The sequence below is a fragment of the Salmo salar genome, chromosome ssa14 (assembly GCF_905237065.1).
Source record: "Salmo salar chromosome ssa14, Ssal_v3.1, whole genome shotgun sequence".
Lineage (NCBI taxonomy): Eukaryota > Metazoa > Chordata > Actinopteri > Salmoniformes > Salmonidae > Salmo > Salmo salar.
The window spans coordinates 45973681-45994187 of NC_059455.1; the positions used below are offsets into that span (position 1 = coordinate 45973681).

The 20507-nt window shown below is 47.3% G+C and overlaps 1 protein-coding gene across 15 annotated transcripts in view; it reads left to right on the top strand.

The window, feature by feature from the left end:
- Positions 1-20507, top strand: part of LOC106569653 (receptor-type tyrosine-protein phosphatase F) — a 469500-nt gene that overhangs the window by 256214 nt on the left and 192779 nt on the right. For 8 of the 15 annotated variants that reach the window (XM_045694461.1, XM_045694460.1, XM_045694463.1 and 5 more), the window contains 2 exons: positions 10512-10700; positions 14877-14894. In XM_045694461.1, coding sequence (XP_045550417.1) covers positions 10512-10700; positions 14877-14894 — 207 coding nt within the window. The remainder of the gene's footprint in view (positions 1-10511; positions 10701-14876; positions 14895-20507) is intronic. The other 7 variants (XM_045694464.1, XM_045694466.1, XM_045694467.1 and 4 more) reach the window with 1 other exon arrangement.

A 20507-nucleotide genomic window follows, 5' to 3' on the forward strand; every position in this document is an offset into this window, starting at 1 on the left:
GTAAACTCTCCTTCCAGACTCACATTAAGCATCTCCAATCCGAAATTAAATCTAGAATTGGCTTCCTATTTCGCAACAAAGCCTCCTTCACTCATGCTGCCAAACATACCCTCGTAAAACTGACTATCCTGCCAATCCTCGACTTCGGAGATGTCATTTACAAAATAGCCTCCAATTCCCAACGCAATAAACTGGATGTGGTCTATCACAGTGCCATCCGTTTTGTCACCAAAGCCCCATATACTACCCACCACTGCGACCTGTATGCTCATGTTGGCTGGCCCTCGCTACATATTCGTCGCCAAACCCACTGGCTCCAGGTCATCTATAAGTCTTTGCTAGTTAAAGCCCCGCCTTATCTCAGTTCACTGATCACCATAGCAACACCCAAACGTAGCACGCACTCCAGCAGGTATATTTCACTGGTCATCCCCAAAGCCAACACCTCCTTTGGCCGCCTTTCCTTCCAGTTCTCGGCTGCCAACGACTGGAACGAATTGCAAAAAGCTCTGAAGCTGGAGTCTTATATCTCCCTCACTAACTTTAAGCATCAGCTGTCAGAGCAGCTTACCGATCGCTGTACCTGTACACAGCCCATCTGTAAATAGCCCATCCAACTACCTCATCCCCATATAGTTATTTTTTTTCTTCTTTTGCACCCCAGTATCTCTACTTGCACGTCATCATCTTCTACACATCTATCACTCCAGTATTAATGCTAAATTGTAATTATTTTGCCTCTATGGCCTATTTATTGCCTTACCTCCCTAATCTTCTACATTTGCACACACTGTACATAGATTTTTCTATTGTGTTACTGACTGTACGTTTGTTTATGTGTAACTCTGTGTTGTTGTTTTTTGTCGCACTGCTTTGCTTTATCTTGGCCAGGTCACAGTTGTAAATTAGAACTTTTTCTCAACTGGCCTACATGATTAAATAAAGGTGAACAAAAAAATTAACTACTCGAGAAAAATCTAGGCAAATTATTACGTGCAAAAGATGAGAATTTACAGATAATTTCTTTGTCATGGGTATACTATGTCTAGAGTTGTCTTTTCGTAGGAGAAACCATGATTTTTTTTCAGCAGAAGGACATCTTCCTCAGCAGGCCTGGCTTGCGTCTCAAATAGCACCCTATTCCATATACAGGGCCCTCTGTTGACTAGAGCCCATGATGTAAAGTAATGCACTATTAAAGAAATAAGCTGCCATTTTAGAACGTGGCCCTAGTCTTTAGTTAAACATTCCCAGTGTGCCGTTCAACAGAAAGCCTCTCCTCTGTACCGCTGCACTCCAGACAATAAAAGACAAAAGTTCAGAGCTCTCCAGCTACACAGCCACTATAATGTTGCTTCTGCAGAGTGTGTGTGCCTGTGTATCTTTGTGTGGCTAGTACTGTATGTGAGTGTGGGCCCCCCATGATGCTGGGGTTTTAGGGGCCTGGGGTTGGAGTGTGGACTCCCATGGTGCTGGGGTTGGAGTGTGGGGCCCCCATGGTGGTGGGGTTGGAGTGTGGACTCCCATGGTGCTGGGGTTGGAGTGTGGGCCCCCCATGGTGCTGGGGTTGGAGTGTGGACTCCCATGGTGCTGGGGTTGGAGTGTGGACTCCCATGGTGCTGGGGTTGGAGTGTGGACTCCCATGGTGCTGGGGTTGGAGTGTGGACTCCCATGGTGGTGGGGTTGGAGTGTGGACTCCCATGGTGCTGGGGTTGGAGTGTGGGCCCCCCATGGTGCTGGGGTTGGAGTGTGGGGCCCCCATGGTGGTGGGGTTGGAGTGTGGACTCCCATGGTGCTGGGGTTGGAGTGTGGGCCCCCCATGGTGCTGGGGTTGGAGTGTGGACTCCCATGGTGCTGGGGTTGGAGTGTGGACTCCCATGGTGCTGGGGTTGGAGTGTGGACTCCCATGGTGCTGGGGTTGGAGTGTGGACTCCCATGGTGCTGGGGTTGGAGTGTGGACTCCCATGGTGCTGGGGTTGGAGTGTGGACTCCCATGGTGCTGGGGTTGGAGTGTGGGCCCCCCATGGTGCTGGGGATGGAGTGTGGACTCCCATGGTGCTGGGGTTGGAGTGTGGACTCCCATGGTGCTGGGGTTGGAGTGTGGACTCCCATGGTGGTGGGGTTGGAGTGTGGACTCCCATGGTGATGGGGTTGGAGTGTGGGCCCCCCATGGGCTGGGGTTGGAGTGTGGACTCCCATGGTGCTGGGGTTGGAGTGTGGACTCCCATGGTGGTGGGGTTGGAGTGTGGGCCCCCCATGGTGCTGGGGTTGGAGTGTGGGCCCCCCATGGTGCTGGGGTTGGAGTGTGGACTCCCATGGTGCTGGGGTTGGAGTGTGGACTCCCCATGGTGCTGGGGTTGGAGTGTGGGCCCCCATGGTGCTGGGGTTGGAGTGTGGGCCCCCATGGTGCTGGGGTTGGAGTGTGGACTCCCATGGTGCTGGGGTTTTAGTGTGGGCCCCCCATGGTGCTGGGGTTGGAGTGTAAGGCCCCCATGGTGGTGGGGTTGGAGTGTAAGGCCCCCATGGTGGTGGGGTTGGAGTGTGGGCCCCCATGGTGGTGGGGTTGGAGTGTAAGGCCCCCATGGTGGTGGGGTTGGAGTGTAAGGCCCCCATGGTGCTGGGGTTGGAGTGTAAGGCCCCCATGGTGGTGGGGTTGGAGTGTGGGCCCCCCATGGTGGTGGGGTTGGAGTGTAAGGCCCCCATGGTGGTGGGGTTGGAGTGTGGGCCCCCCATGGTGGTGGGGTTGGAGTGTAAGGCCCCCATGGTGGTGGGGTTGGAGTGTAAGGCCCCCATGGTGCTGGGGTTGGAGTGTAAGGCCCCCATGGTGGTGGTGTTGGAGTGTAAGGCCCCCATGGTGCTGGGGTTGGAGTGTGGGCCCCCCATGGTGGTGGGGTTGGAGTGTGGGCCCCCCATGGTGGTGGGGTTGGAGTGTAAGGCCCCCATGGTGGTGGGGTTGGAGTGTAAGGCCCCCATGGTGGTGGTGTTGGAGTGTAAGGCCCCCATGGTGCTGGGGTTGGAGTGTGGGCCCCCATGGTGGTGGTGTTGGAGTGTAAGGCCCCCATGGTGGTGGGGTTGGAGTGTAAGGCCCCCATGGTGGTGGGGTTGGAGTGTAAGGCCCCCATGGTGGTGGTGTTGGAGTGTAAGGCCCCCATGGTGCTGGGGTTGGAGTGTGGGCCCCCATGGTGGTGGTGTTGGAGTGTAAGGCCCCCATGGTGCTGGGGTTGGAGTGTAAGGCCCCCATGGTGGTGGGGTTGGAGTGTAAGGCCCCCATGGTGGTGGTGTTGGAGTGTAAGGCCCCCATGGTGCTGGGGTTGGAGTGTGGGCCCCCCATGGTGGTGGGGTTGGAGTGTGGGCCCCCCATGGTGCTGGGGTTGGAGTGTGGGCCCCCCATGGTGGTGGAGTTGGAGTGTGGGCCCCCCATCATGGTGGTGGGGTTAGAGTGTGGGGCCCCTGTGGAGAGCAGTTTGTTTGTGGTAAGAATAACTGTGTGTGACGTGAGCATGGAACTGAGCTGTAGCGCTGTGGCAAGATGCATCCCAGTGGGACTGAGGGACGGGGACTGAGAAAGGAGGGTGACTAAGGACAAGAGTGCGGATAGGGTGGGAGGACGTGTGTGTGTGTGTGTGTGTGTGTGTGTGTGTGTGTGTGTGTGTGTGTGTGTGTGTGTGTGTGTGTGTGTGTAGGAACAGGGTACTGGTCCCTCTCCAGAGGAACACTGATTAGACCCATCAACCTCTCTGCACGTTCCACTCACACTGGTAATTGGAGCTGGCAGGAGGGTGTCATGCACCCCTCCTTCTCATCGCTCACTCCTTCCCTTTCTTTCACTCTTTCTTTCTGCTTCTTCTGCCATCCACCTCTCCCTCCTTATCCTTCCCCCTCCCTCTCTCCCTCTCCTCCCCTCTCGGATTCTACAAGAACCAATATCACTCCCAAAAAACACAACACTATTGAACAATCCTTGGATAGCTTTTCAGATTTCACCGATAAATTGATCCCCAATGGGAAATTAAAGGCATAGAAACTGTAAATGACTTGGTAATAGAAAATACATTTATTTCCATGACAGAATTTAAAAGCAATTTTGGACTGACCCATGTAGATAGTTTCAAATACATGCAACTTAAAACGTTTCATATTACGAAATTTGGGGAATCCTATTTAAATCAGAAAAGCATGTTTATTTGATATTTAAGATATGCAAAACCTTGCAGAGAGACAATCCAACTGACATTCTCTCAGAAACAAATAGAAACTATTGGAAGAAAGCCTTAAAAAGAACTGCTATTGGCACAAGATGGAGGGAAAGTTGGAACATAACTAACAAAATTACAGGTAATCCGTATGTCTGCATATTTCAAGACATGTCATGTGAGGGGGCAGTGAGATACCTGATGGGACGAAACTCTTCTCATCAATTATCTTGAAAAAAATGTATACTTAAAAACTGTAAATCAAACAGTCCTCCATCGTTAAGACAATGGAACAATCATATGCTTCATTATGTAAATATTGAAAGAGCGTGGGCGACGGAGAGGAACAAAATGGTGTAATTGGAGGACGTGGAGGAGAGTAGTGTAGGCACTGAGATAGGGGTGAGAACAGGTGGGTCTGGGCAAGGTGATGATGATGTGTGTGTCTCTGAGATAGGGGTGAGAACAGGTGGGTCTGGGCAAGGTGATGATGATGTGTGTGTTTCTGAGATAGGGGTGAGAACAGGTGGGTCTGGGCAAGGTGATGATGATGTGTGTGTCTCTGAGATAGGGGTGAGAACAGGTGGGTCTGGGCAAGGTGATGATGATGTGTGTGTCTCTGAGATAGGGGTGAGAACAGGTGGGTCTGGGCAAGGTGATGATGTTGTGTGTGTCTCTGAGATAGGGGTGAGAACAGGTGGGTCTGGGCAGGGTGATGATGATGTGTGTGTTTCTGAGATAGGGGTGAGAACAGGTGGGTCTGGGCAAGGTGATGATGATGTGTGTGTCTCTGAGATAGGGGTGAGAACAGGTGGGTCTGGGCAAGGTGATGATGATGTGTGTGTTTCTGAGATAGGGGTGAGAACAGGTGGGTCTGGGCAAGGTGATGATGATGTGTGTGTCTCTGAGATAGGGGTGAGAACAGGTGGGTCTGGGCAAGGTGATGATGATGTGTGTGTTTCTGAGATAGGGGTGAGAACAGGTGGGTCTGGGCAAGGTGATGATGATGTGTGTGTCTCTGAGATAGGGGTGAGAACAGGTGGGTCTGGACAGGGTGATGATGATGTGTGTGTCTCTGAGATAGGGGTGAGAACAGGTGGGTCTGGACAGGGTGATGATGATGTGTGTGTCTCTGAGATAGGGGTGAGAACAGGTGGGTCTGGGCAAGGTGATGATGATGTGTGTGTTTCTGAGATAGGGGTGAGAACAGGTGGGTCTGGGCAAGGTGATGATGATGTCTGTGTCTCTGAGATAGGGGTGAGAACAGGTGGGTCTGGGCAAGGTGATGATGATGTGTGTGTTTCTGAGATAGGGGTGAGAACAGGTGGGTCTGGGCAAGGTGATGATGATGTGTGTGTCTCTGAGATAGGGGTGAGAACAGGTGGGTCTGGGCAAGGTGATGATGATGTGTGTGTCTCTGAGATAGGGGTGAGAACAGGTGGGTCTGGGCAAGGTGATGATGATGTGTGTGTTTCTGAGATAGGGGTGAGAACAGGTGGGTCTGGGCAAGGTGATGATGATGTGTGTGTCTCTGAGATAGGGGTGAGAACAGGTGGGTCTGGGCAGGGTGATGATGATGTGTGTGTCTCTGAGATAGGGGTGAGAACAGGTGGGTCTGGGCAAGGTGATGATGATGTGTGTGTTTCTGAGATAGGGGTGAGAACAGGTGGGTCTGGGCAAGGTGATGATGATGTGTGTTTCTGAGATAGGGGTGAGAACAGGTGGGTCTGGGCAAGGTGATGATGATGTGTGTGTCTCTGAGATAGGGGTGAGAACAGGTGGGTCTGGGCAGGGTGATGATGATGTGTGTGTTTCTGAGATAGGGGTGAGAACAGGTGGGTCTGGGCAAGGTGATGATGATGTGTGTGTTTCTGAGATAGGGGTGAGAACAGGTGGGTCTGGGCAAGGTGATGATGATGTGTGTGTTTCTGAGATAGGGGTGAGAACAGGTGGGTCTGGACAGGGTGATGATGATGTGTGTGTTTCTGAGATAGGGGTGAGAACAGGTGGGTCTGGGCAAGGTGATGATGATGTGTGTGTTTCTGAGATAGGGGTGAGAACAGGTGGGTCTGGGCAAGGTGATGATGATGTGTGTGTCTCTGAGATAGGGGTGAGAACAGGTGGGTCTGGGCAAGGTGATGATGATGTGTGTGTTTCTGAGATAGGGGTGAGAACAGGTGGGTCTGGGCAAGGTGATGATGATGTGTGTGTGTGTACAGTATGAAATATTTTTTTGGGCAGTTCTAAAGTTCTTTTCAGTTATTTTGTTGAGAGACGAAGAAGAGCGACAGAGTGAAAAAGATATAAACAGAAAGAGAGAGAGAGAGAGATAAATTGAGAGCAAGAACAGAGGGATACCCAGCATCCTCTCTCCTTGCTAGTAGACCTGGTATCTGTGCCTAGTCTCCTCACAACACGTTCTATCCCCATAGATGGCTGATTACACTCCTACCCATAGGAGACAGCGGGCCATTTGTGGGCACACTCTTTAGATTCATATCTGGATCTGTGGCACCGGCGTGACTAGCCACGAAGACCACAACACAGTATATACATTTTACCATGGGATGGAAACTTTGTTTTTTTTGCCATTTTAAAGCTTACTTCCTGCAATTCTGCAAATGTTGTCTCGTCATGGGATGCAGAGAAAATTGTGTAGTTTTAAAGCAAATTTGCTGCATTTCTAGACATTTAGCTTGTGTCTTATGTGTGTTCATGTGATATCTATGAAATCAATGGGCTTAAAAACGTTAGCAGTCATGGGCTTGTTGGATCAACTGTCATAAATATCTCTCTATATTCTGGAATGACTGACACGACAAGAGAGAACATGACTGATGTACTACCATATTTGGAAATTGCATCTTGGTTCATTCTACTGTTACAACTTTCAGGAATAAGTTGAAAGTCGGACTGAGTTCCTTAAAATAAAAGTAATAATAATAATAATGTTTGCCCCCTCTGGTCTATAACAACGACCTGTCTAAGTGTCTCTCAGCTGGCTGCAAAGACAGTCACATACATCAACACAACACCTACACACCCAGGAGATCTGTAGGAGGTTTTTACTAATCAGGTGTTTAGTGTGATAGTCTCTCTCTCGGTGTTAGCCACCTGTACAGCTCCCTGTGTGTGTCTCTCTGGGTGTTAGCCACCTGTACAGCTCCCTGTGTGTCTCTCTGGGTGTTAGCCACCTGTACAGCTCCCTGTGTGTGTCTCTCTGGGTGTTAGCCACCTGTACAGCTCCCTGTGTGTGTCTCTCTGGGTGTTAGCCACCTGTACAGCTCCCTGTGTGTGTCTCTCTGGGTGTTAGCCACCTGTACAGCTCCCTGTGTGTGTCTCTCTGGGTGTTAGCCACCTGTACAGCTCCCTGTGTGTGTGTCTCTCTGGGTGTTAGCCACCTGTACAGCTCCCTGTGTGTCTCTCTCTGGGTGTTAGCCACCTGTACAGCTCCCTGTGTGTGTCTCTCTGGGTGTTAGCCACCTGTACAGCTCCCTGTGTGTGTCTCTCTGGGTGTTAGCCACCTGTACAGCTCCCTGTGTGTGTCTCTCTGGGTGTTAGCCACCTGTACAGCTCCCTGTGTGATAGTCTCTCTCTCGGTGTTAGCCACCTGTACAGCTCCCTGTGTGTGTCTCTCTCTGGGTGTTAGCCACCTGTACAGCTCCCTGTGTGTGTCTCTCTGGGTGTTAGCCACCTGTACAGCTCCCTGTGTGTGTCTCTCTGGGTGTTAGCCACCTGTAATGCTAACAGCAGGAAGCTCTGAACCAATGTACTGTTTAATCCCTTGTCTTCAGCAGACACAACAGCTGTTTTCCTCTTGAATTATTCCCAGTTTATGTTTCTGATACCAGGGAGCTGCCGACTCCTATGTGGTTTTTCAGCACGCCCTCTCTAAAATCTCAAAGCATATCCTCCTCCTTCTCAGAATGTTCCAAACAATTGAAAATGTTTTGTTTGCATGGGCTGTAATACTGACACCTGGGGAGTATTCGCTAGGAACAAAAATGATAGCAAACGGAACAAACGTTTTTCTGCGTTTTGCTACGGGTAATGAATATAGCCCAGCACAGCCAGGGATAGCTCTGAAAGTAGCACATCAATACTTAGTGTGTACAGCCTTGCTTTTTCTTTGTCGGTATGAACATCTGGATATGGCCCAACCCTACTGAGTTACCATGCCATTCAGACTTTGTATCGTGTATTTCTAGATTACAGTATCATTCAATCATTAAAGTTGTAGAAATGTAAGGGCCTCCTGAGTGGTTCAGTGGTCTAAGGCACTGCATCACAGTGCTAGCTGTGCCACTAGGGATTCTGGGTTCGAGTCCAGGCTCTGTCGCAGCCGGCCCTCGTCTGGGAGACCCATTTGGCCGGCTCACAATTGGCCCAGTGTCGTCCGGGTTAGGGGAGGGTTTGGCCGGCAGGGATGTCCTTATCCCATCTTGCACTAGCGACTTGTGTGGCTGGTCGGGAGCAGTGCACGCTGACACGGTCACCAGGTGTACGGTGTTTCCTCTGACACATTGGTGCGGCTCGCTTCCAGGTTAAGTGGGCATTGTGTCAAGAAGCAGTGCGGCTTGGTTAGGTCGTGTTTTGGAGGATGCACGGCTCTCGACCTTCGCCTCTCCCGAGTCCGTACGGGAGTTGCAGCAATGAGACAAGACTGTGACTACCAATTGGGGAGAAAAAGGGGTAATAAATAAAATGCTGTAGAAATGTTATATTTTGTAGACAAATCAAACTCTTGATGTCCAATTGTACTGTTTAGCTTTAATACTCTTAATACTCTGTTTCTCTGTTTTCTTGCGGTGTTGTAGCGGGCCATTTCTTTCTGAATATTAACCTGGGGTTAAGTATGTAACCTGGGTGCCTAGGAGCAGTACATACAGAACATTAGCTAGGCTAACATCTACATTAGCTAGGTTACCACCTACATTAGTTAGGCTAACACCTACATTAGTTAGGCTAACACCTACATTAGCTAAGCTAACACCTACATTAGCTAGGTTACTACCTACATTAGTTAGACTAACACCTACATTAGCTAGGTCAAAACCTACATTAGCTATGCTAACACCAACATTAGTTTGACTAACACCTATATTAGCTATGCTAACACCTACATTAGCTATGCTAACACCCACATTAGCTATGATAACACCTACATTAGCTAGGTTAAAACCTACATTAGCTATGCTAACACCTACATTAGTTAGACTAATACCTACATTAGCTATGCTAACACCTACATTAGCTATGCTAACATCTACATTAGCTAGGTTAAAACCTACTGTTTAACAACAACAGCCCTTCCTTTAACCTGCCCTCAAGCTACTGTTCAGTACTACCACAAGAATAGAGCTACTGGATTTTTCTCTCAGGAGACCATCAGCATATGAAGAGGCAGATAAAATAAAAAAGAACAGAACAGGGAAAGAGGAACAAACTAGCTATGTTCCAATTCTTCACCCTTTTCCAGCGGTGTTCACTTGCACACTCCTCGTCATTGATTTAAAAGCATAGAATTCCACACTTGAGGAGAGGAACCAAATAATCAGTCATCTTAAAGACTTTGTATCTTCTCGTTTCAAATAATACTCTTTCTTACACTGTAGGCCAATAGCATTACAGTCAGTCATCAGTAAAAGACACTCAAGGAATAAACGAGTGAAAATCATAAATCATAAAATCATCAATCTACAATCCCAAACGATCTCTCTGCAGAATGAATTTGTCACTGGAGCGAGGCATTTGTCATGGCTCTGCTCTGCCTCATCTTCCTAATGTTGTGATGGGTTACATTATTGATGTTTGTCTTACTGGGTGGAGTTTTGGCTGTCTATAATGTAGGCTTCGTTCTCCTCAGGCTGTTTAGAGCTAGGCTTCTTCTATCTCTCTCTCTCTCTCTCTCTCTCTCTCTCTTTCTCTCTCACTATTGTTCTTTCTCTCTCTCTCTCTCTCTCTCTCTCTCTCTCTCTCTCTCTCTCTCTCTCTCTCTCTCTCTCTCTCTCTCTCTTTCTCTCTCACTATTGTTCTTTCTCTCTCTCTCTCTCTCTCTCTCTCTCTCTCTCTCTCTATCTCTCTCTCTCTGTCTCTCTCTCTCTCTCTCTCTCTCTCTCTGGTTAGTACATGCTATGAAAATCACAGTTTATGTTATATGAAGTCACGTCCTTATGGTGCTGTACATATTTATTTATTTATATTCTCATGTAATTACATTTTGGGGTGGAAATATGAAGGTTCTCTCAACGGGCTTGGACAAGTGCCACTGTATTCCATCATTCATACTAATCCCATATCTACCTGTCTGTTCGACAGAGAACCAGATCCCACATGGGTTCCCCAACATAGACATGGGTCCCCAGCTGAAGGTGGTAGAGAAGACCAGGACGGCCACCATGCTGTGTGCTGCCAGCGGCAACCCTGACCCAGAGATCACCTGGTTTAAAGACTTCCTGCCTGTAGACATCAACAGCAGCAACGGACGAATCAAACAACTCCGCTCAGGTAAGAATGTCTACTCTCCCTGCAACTCCTTTCCACTTAATGAAGACTCATTCCTGCTTAGTAACAGACTTAATGAAGACCCATTCCTGCTTAATAACAGACTTAATGAAGACCCATTCCTGCTTAATAACAGACTTAATGAAGACCCATTCCTGCTTAATAACAGACTTAATGAAGACTCATTCCTGCTTAGTAACAGACTTAATGAAGACCCATTCCTGCTTAATAACAGACTTAATGAAGACCCATTCCTGCTTAATAACAGACTTAATGAAGACCCATTCCTGCTTAGTAACAGACTTAATGAAGACTCATTCCTGCTTAGTAACAGACTTAATGAAGACTCATTCCTGCTTAGTAACAGACTTAATGAAGACTCATTCCTGCTTAATAACAGACTTAATGAAGACTCATTCCTGCTTAGTAACAGACTTAATGAAGACTCATTCCTGCTTAATAACAGACTTAATGAAGACTCATTCCTGCTTAGTAACAGACTTAATGAAGACTCATTCCTGCTTAATAACAGACTTAATGAAGACTCATTCCTGCTTAGTAACAGACTTAATGAAGACTCATTCCTGCTTAGTAACAGACTTAATGAAGACTCATTCCTGCTTAATAACAGACTTAATGAAGACTCATTCCTGCTTAGTAACAGACTTAATGAAGACTCATTCCTGCTTAATAACAGACTTAATGAAGACTCATTCCTGCTTAATAACAGACTTAATGAAGACCCATTCCTGCTTAGTAACAGACTTAATGAAGACTCATTCCTGCTTAATAACAGACTTAATGAAGACTCATTCCTGCTTAGTAACAGACTTAATGAAGACTCATTCCTGCTTAATAACAGACTTAATGAAGACTCATTCCTGCTTAATAACAGACTTAATGAAGACTCATTCCTGCTTAATAACAGACTTAATGAAGACTCATTCCTGCTTAATAACAGACTTAATGAAGACTCATTCCTGCTTAGTAACAGACTTAATGAAGACCCATTCCTGCTTAATAACAGACTTAATGAAGACTCATTCCTGCTTAATAACAGACTTAATGAAGACTCATTCCTGCTTAGTAACAGACTTAACGAAGACTCATTCCTGCTTAATAACAGACTTAATGAAGACTCATTCCTGCTTAGTAACAGACTTAATGAAGACTCATTCCTGCTTAATAACAGACTTAATGAAGACCCATTCCTGCTTAGTAACAGACTTAATGAAGACCCATTCCTGCTTAATAACAGACTTAATGAAGACTCATTCCTGCTTAATAACAGACTTAATGAAGACCCATTCCTGCTTAGTAACAGACTTAATGAAGACTCATTCCTGCTTAATAACAGACTTAATGAAGACTCATTCCTGCTTAATAACAGACTTAATGAAGACCCATTCCTGCTTAATAACAGACTTAATGAAGACTCATTCCTGCTTAGTAACAGACTTAATGAAGACTCATTCCTGCTTAATAACAGACTTAATGAAGACTCATTCCTGCTTAGTACACAGGATACAACTTTCCATCTTATAGTGTGTTTATCAGTGCTGCACAACATTCAGTGAAGGCCAATGTTGAACACACACACACACATATATATATATATATATATATATATATATATATATATATATATATATATGTAGCAGGTAGATCTTCTTTTCATTGGAAAACAGTACATATTGTAATATTTTTGGACTGCCCACACACAGTACCAAATAGACCGTCTACAAACTCCACATACCAAAATGCTAAAATGAATTAGTGGTCTCCAGCAGTGCAGAAAATAAAATAATTGAAGTTGCCCTTTTTCATCAAGAGGGACTTAGCTGAGCCCTTCTGAAACATGAGGACGGCAGGGGGCACGGAGTAGAGAGCGCTAGTATGCATCTCAAATGGCACCCTAATAGGGCTCTGATTAAAAGTAGTGCACTACAGTGTAAGTAGTGTGCCCTTTAGCATCCTTAGAGGAGATAGTAATTCCAGCCTGGAGTGCCTCAACCAAGATCCAGTCTGGAGTGCCTCAGCCAAGATGCAGCCTGGAGTGCCTCAGCCAAGATCCAACCTGGAGTGCCTCAGCCAAGATCCAGTTTGGAGTGCCTCAGCCAAGATCCAGCCCTGGAGTGCCTCAGCCAAGATCCAGCCCTGGAGTGCCTCAGCCAAGATCCAATCTGGAGTGCCTCAGCCAAGATCCAGCGTGGAGTGCCTCAGCCAAGATCCAGCCTGGAGTGCCTCAGCCAAGATCCAGCGTGGAGTGCCTCAGCCAAGATCCAGTCTGGAGTGCCTCAGCCAAGATCCAGCGTGGAGTGCCTCAGCCAAGATCCAGCCTGGAGTGCCTCAGCCAAGATCCAGCCTGGAGTGCCTCAGCCAAGATCCAGCGTGGAGTGCCTCAGCCAAGATCCAGCCTGGAGTGCCTCAGCCAAGATCCAGCGTGGAGTGCCTCAGCCAAGATCCAGTCTGGAGTGCCTCAGCCAAGATCCAGTCTGGAGTGCCTCAGCCAAGATCCAGCCTGGAGTGCCTCAGCCAAGATGCAGCCTGGAGTGCCTCAGCCAAGATCCAGTCTGGAGTGCCTCAGCCAAGATCCAGTCTGGAGTGCCTCAGCCAAGATGCAGCCTGGAGTGCCTCAGCCAAGATGCAGCCTGGAGTGCCTCAGCCAAGATCCAGCCTGGAGTGCCTCAGCCAAGATCCAGCCTGGAGTGCCTCAGCCAAGATCCAGCCTGGAGTGCCTCAGCCAAGATCCAGTCTGGAGTGCCTCAGCCAAGATCCAGTCTGGGAGAGAGGAAACACACACACTGAAGAAATAAATCGATGTGCCTCTCTCTGTTCCCAAGGTTGGATAAATAAATTGCTTTAGCCCTAACCTCAGATCAGATTGGGGAGAGGTCAGAGTTAAGAAGATTAGGTAAATAAACATATTTAGCCCGACCCCAGATCAGATTGGGGAGAGGCCAACGTTAAGAAGATTAGATAAATAAACATCTTTAAGGGCTGACCCTGGGTCTGTCAGAATGTAGAGAGAGAGAGAGAGAGAGAGAGTTAGAACGATTAGTGGCTCTTTGAGTTGCTCTTTAATTCTCCTCATTTAGAGGAGATTTTTACTGCGTCCCAAATGGCACGCTATTCCCTATATAAGGCTCTACTACCTATAGGGCTCTGGTCAAATGTAGTGCACTGTGTAGGGTATGGGGGACCATTTGGGATGCGACCCAAAATCACAGAGGAAGTAGCTTCCCAGACTTTCTGCTTTTCACCTACATGTACATATTACCTCAATCAATCACCCCGACTACCTCGTACCCCCAGTACACTGACTCACTAGTGGTACTCCTTGTATATGGCCTCCTTATTGTTATTGTATTGTGTTATTTTACTGTGTTTAGTATCTTCTTTTTGGATCTATTTGTACATTTACTTACTTTTTAACTGCGTTGTTGGGGAAGGGCTCGTAAGTAAACATTTCACGGTAAAGTATGCACTTGTATTCGGCGCATGTGACAAATAAAATGTGATTTGATTTGAGGTGAGAGGCCCTTTCTCTTCACAGAGTCCTGTCTTTCTGTCGGTCAGGCAGTATGTGGCTCAGTCCCAAATTGCACCCTATTCCCTACATACTGCCCTACCTTTGGTCAAAAAAGTGGAAAGTGCTGATGAATGGTAACACACACACACACACACACACACACACACACACACACACACACACACACACACACACACACACACACACACACACACACACACACACACACACACACACATTAACAAGCCCTGCTATCTCTAACCCTAGCCTTGACATCTGTAGCTATCTCCTGATCTGCATATCTGCTGCGTATTGACCTTACGCTGACCTCCCACTACCTGTCATTTAGCTCGCTGCTAGCATGGCCTAGCGTTAGCTCTACAAACTGTTATTGGTACCACTGCATCACCCACACAACGGTTACATCTCTTCCTCTCTTCTATTCTCTCCGATCACTCTGCTGTAGATTTTCATTATTTTACTAACCTGAATTATTTCCTCTAACGTCTAGATCTGCAGGTTATCTATTTAACCCTGTATTACTTTCATTCATTTGCCTTCTCTCCTCTCTTTCTGTCTTTTTTTACTAACGCTCTCTCTCTCCCTCTCTCTCCAATCTCGTTTGCGTTCCAATTACCTTCAACTAGGTGGTACACCGATTAGAGGTAAGGATGATGGAAAATAAACGTGTTAAAAAAAAAAATCACTCCATCCCTCCGTCACTTCAACCTCAACCTCCGTCAGCCTCTCTCCCTCGTTCCACCTCTCTTAACCTTTGACCTCTCCATCTGCCCTGTCCACTCTGCCCCTTACCACCACTGCCAATGTGTCCACACAGTCTTCACACTGTCCAAGCCCATTCTCTGTTTTCTGTCAGTGTGTCCATCTCCCTGTTCAAACAAATTAACTTCCAATGCTTTCCCAATCAGTTCATCGCAGGGGACCTCTACTTCCAGATGAATGCATTGGGAAACACTGGACAAGGCAGACAGAATGTGATAGCTACCTTGTGCATAAGTTTCTCCACGCGTTCTTGGTTTTTAGTTCAAATATAAACCCTATGGATTTATAACCACTAGAGACCAAACTCCTTCCACAGTCTCTGCTCCTAGCTGTAGGAGAGTGGTGTTATTATAATTACAGGCCAGTCTCTGCTCCTAGCTGTAGGAGAGTGGTGTTATTATAATTACAGGCCAGTCTCTGTTCCTAGCTGTAGGAGAGTGGTGTTATTATAATTACAGGCCAGTCTCTGCTCCTAGCTGTAGGAGAGTGGTGTTATTATAATTACAGGCCAGTCTCTGCCCCTAGCTGTAGGAGAGTGGTGTTATTATAATTACAGGCCAGTCTCTGCTCCTAGCTGTAGGAGAGTGGTGTTATTATAATTACAGGCCAGTCTCTGCTCCTAGCTGTAGGAGAGTGGTGTTATTATAATTACAGGCCAGTCTCTGCCCCTAGCTGTAGGAGAGTGGTGTTATTATAATTACAGGCCAGTCTCTGCTCCTAGCTGTAGGAGAGTGGTGTTATTATAATTACAGGCCAGTCTCTGCTCCTAGCTGTAGGAGAGTGGTGTTATTATAATTACAGGCCAGTCTCTGCCCCTAGCTGTAGGAGAGTGGTGTTATTATAATTACAGGCCAGTCTCTGCTCCTAGCTGTAGGAGAGTGGTGTTATTATAATTACAGGCCAGTCTCTGCCCCTAGCTGTAGGAGAGTGGTGTTATTATAATTACAGGCCAGTCTCTGCTCCTAGCTGTAGGAGAGTGGTGTTATTATAATTACAGGCCAGTCTCTGCTCCTAGCTGTAGGAGAGTGGTGTTATTATAATTACAGGCCAGTCTCTGCCCCTAGCTGTAGGAGAGTGGTGTTATTATAATTACAGGCCAGTCTCTGTTCCTAGCTGTAGGAGAGTGGTGTTATTTTAATTACAGGCCAGTCTCTGCCCCTAGAGGATATAGGCCTATATCTGGTATCAATGGACGACTTCGCCTGAATAAATGTAAATGTAAATGTAAATTCCTTGATTTGCATACAAGCACTACAGCCCTCTGATTGAAGTAGTTCTCTCTTCCCGGAGTGGAAGTGGCGTTTCAGTTGATCTGTAGTGATAATGGTAGATGTCTGATGGTAGATGTCTGATGGTAGATGTCTGAGGGTAGATGTCTGAGGGTAGATGTCTGAGGGTAGATGTCTGATGGTAGATGTCTGAGAGGTAGATGTCTGAGGGTAGATGTCTGATGGTAGATGTCTGTGGGTAGATGTCTGAGAGGTAGATGTCTGAGGGTAGATGTCTGAGGGTAGATGTCTGATGGTAGATGTCTGATGGTAGATGTCTGATGGTAGATGTCTGAGGGTAGATGTCTGAGGGTAGATGTCTGATGGTAGATGTCTGAGAGGTAGATGTCTGAGGGTAGATGTCTGATGGTAGATGTCTGTGGGTAGATGTCTGAGAGGTAGATGTCTGAGGGTAGATGTCTGATGGTAGATGTCTGTGGGTAGATGTCTGAGGGTAGATGCCTGATGGTAGATGTCTGAGAGGTAGATGTCTGAGGGTAGATGTCTGAGGGTAGATGTCTGATGGTAGATGTCTGAGGGTAGATGTCTGAGGGTAGATGTCTGAGGGTAGATGTCTGATGGTAGATGTCTGAGGGTAGATGTCTGATGGTAGATGTCTGATGGTAGATGTCTGATGGTAGATATCTGATGGTAGATGTCTGAGGGTAGATGTCTAAGGGTAGATGTCTGAGGGTAGATGTCTGAGGGTAGATGTCTGATGGTAGATGCCTGATGTTAGATGTCTGAGGGTAGATGTCTGATGGTAGATGTCTGAGGGTAGATGTCTGAGGGTAGACGTCTGATGGTAGACGTCTGAGGGTAGACGCCTGATGGTAGATGTCTGATGGTAGATGTCTGAGGGTAGATGTCTGTTGGTAGATGTCTGAGGGTAGATATCTGAGGGTAGATGTCTGATGGTAGATGTCTGATGGTAGATGTCTGAGGGTAGACGTCTGATGGTAGATGTCTGAGGGTAGATGTCTGAGGGTAGATGTCTGATGGTAGATGTCTGAGGGTAGATGTCTGATGGTAGATGTCTGAGGGTAGATATCTGATGGTAGATGTCTCTGGGTAGATGTCTGAGGGTAGATGTCTGATGGTAGATGTCTGATGGTAGATGCCTGATGGTAGATGTCTGAGGGTAGATGTCTGAGGGTAGATGTCTGAGGGTAGACGTCTGATGGTAGACGTCTGAGGGTAGATGTCTGATGGTAGATATCTGATGGTAGATGTCTGAGGGTAGACGTCTGATGGTAGATGTCTGAGGGTAGATGTCTGATGGTAGATGTCTGATGGTAGATGTCTGATGGTAGATGTCTGTGGGTAGATGTCTGATGGTAGATGTCTGTGGGTAGATGATGCCATGGGGGTTGGTCTCTGACGATGATGCTGCCATGGGGGTTGGTCTCTGGAGATGATGCCATGGGGGTTGGTCTCTGACGATGATGCTGCCATGGGGGTTGGTCTCTGGAGATGATGCCATGGGGGTTGGTCTCTGACGATGATGCTGCCATGGGGGTTGGTCTCTGGAGATGATGCCATGGGGGTTGGTCTCTGAAGATGATGATGCCATGGGGGTTGGTCTCTGGAGAAGATGATGATGCCATGGGGGTTGGTCTCTGAAGATGCTGCCATGGGGGTTGGTCTCTGAAGATGATGATGCCATGGGGGTTGGTCTCTGGAGATGATGCCATGGGGGTTGGTCTCTGGAGATGATGATGCCATGGGGGTTGGTCTCTGGAGATGATGATGCCATGGGGGTTGGTCTCTGAAGATGATGATGCCATGGGGGTTGGTCTCTGGAGATGATGATGCCATGGGGGTTGGTCTCTGAAGATGATGATGCCATGGGGGTTGGTCTCTGGAGAAGATGATGCCATGGGGGTTGGTCTCTGAAGATGATGATGCCATGGGGGTTGGTCTCTGGAGATGATGATGCCATGGGGGTTGGTCTCTGAAGATGATGATGCCATGGGGGTTGGTCTCTGGAGATGATGATGCCATGGGGGTTGGTCTCTGAAGATGATGCCATGGGGGTTGGTCCCTGGAGATGATGATGCCATGGGGGTTGGTCTCTGGAGAAGATGATGATGCCATGGGGGTTGGTCTCTGAAGATGCTGCCATGGGGGTTGGTCTCTGAAGATGATGATGCCATGGGGGTTGGTCTCTGGAGATGATGCCATGGGGGTTGGTCTCTGGAGATGATGATGCCATGGGGGTTGGTCTCTGAAGATGATGATGCCATGGGGGTTGGTCTCTGAAGATGATGATGCCATGGGGGTTGGTCTCTGGAGATGATGATGCCATGGGGGTTGGTCTCTGAAGATGATGATGCCATGGGGGTTGGTCTCTGGAGAAGATGATGCCATGGGGGTTGGTCTCTGAAGATGATGATGCCATGGGGGTTGGTCTCTGGAGATGATGATGCCATGGGGGTTGGTCTCTGAAGATGATGATGCCATGGGGGTTGGTCTCTGGAGATGATGATGCCATGGGGGTTGGTCTCTGGAGATGATGCCATGGGGGTTGGTCTCTGAAGATGCTGCCATGGGGGTTGGTCTCTGAAGATGATGCCATGGGGGTTGGTCCCTGGAGATGATGATGCCATGGGGGTTGGTCTCTGGAGATGATGCCATGGGGGTTGGTCTCTGAAGATGATGCCATGGGGGTTGGTCCCTGGAGATGATGATGCCATGGGGATTGGTCTCTGGAGATGATGCCATGGGGGTTGGTCTCTGAAGATGATGATGCCATGGGGGTTGGTCTCTGGAGATGATGCCATGGGGGTTGGTCTCTGGAGATGATGATGCCATGGGGGTTGGTCTCTGGAGATGATGCCATGGGGGTTGGTCTCTGAAGATGATGATGCCATGGGGGTTGGTCTCTGGAGATGATGATGCCATGTGGGTTGGTCTCTGAAGATGATGCAGATTGACAATAGATAGATCAGTATGCAGGTACATGACTGAGCTGAATCAGGAAGAGATGAGGAAGGCGTGTGACGGATTTGAAGGGTCACTGACGTTGTCATAACCTCTATTACACACACACACACACACACACACACACACACACACACACACACACACACACACACTTGTGTGTTTCTTTGGTTGATTCTGAACCTGTTTGGTACATTCATCCCATAATACATGGCTTCTATCCAAAATGTGTCCTGACATTGTAAGCTCATTATTTGTCACCATCTGCAACCTGTATGGTGTCTGGTGTTACGTCAGTTCTTACTGTATTATTCTATAGATTATTCCCTTGGGTTTAAACAGGGTATTTACATGTCTTGATAGCACTGAACTGTGAAACAGTGGGTTTGTGGGTATGTTGTCACGTATCATTAAAGTATGGATATAAATATGTGGAGACATATTTATTATTCTAACATGAAATGCAGGTAAGTCTGTCTGCTGCCACTGCTATGCTATTGATGTGTTTGCTAATCAGCCAATCAGCCTTCTCCTAAGGTGATGAAATACTGTAATTCAACAGAACTGAACTGCCTCTTCTCTGCCTTTGTTTTTCTCTACCACTTCTATTTCCTATTCAGCTGAGATGATGAAGACAGTAACTAGCTGTGTTGTTCTGACTATACTATTCAGCTGAGATGATGAAGACAGTAACTAGCTGTGTTGTTCTGACTATACTATTCAGCTGAGATGATGAAGACAGTAACTAGCTGTGTTGTTCTGACTATACTATTCAGCTGAGATGATGAAGACAGTAACTAGCTGTGTTGTTCTGACTATACTATTCAGCTGAGATTATGAAGACAGTAACTAGCTGTGTTGTTCTGACTATACTATTCAGCTGAGATGATGAAGACAGTAACTAGCTGTGTTGTACTGACTATACTATTCAGCTGAGATGATGAAGACAGTAACTAGCTGTGTTGTTCTGACTATACTATTCAGCTGAGATGATGAAGACAGTAACTAGCTGTGTTGTTCTGACTATACTATTCAGCTGAGATGATGAAGACAGTAACTAGCTGTGTTGTACTGACTATACTATTCAGCTGAGATGATGAAGACAGTAACTAGCTGTGTTGTTCTGACTATACTATTCAGCTGAGATGATGAAGACAGTAACTAGCTGTGTTGTTCTGACTATACTATTCAGCTGAGATGATGAAGACAGTAACTAGCTGTGTTGTTCTGACTATACTATTCAGCTGAGATGATGAAGACAGTATCTAGCTGTGTTGTACTGAC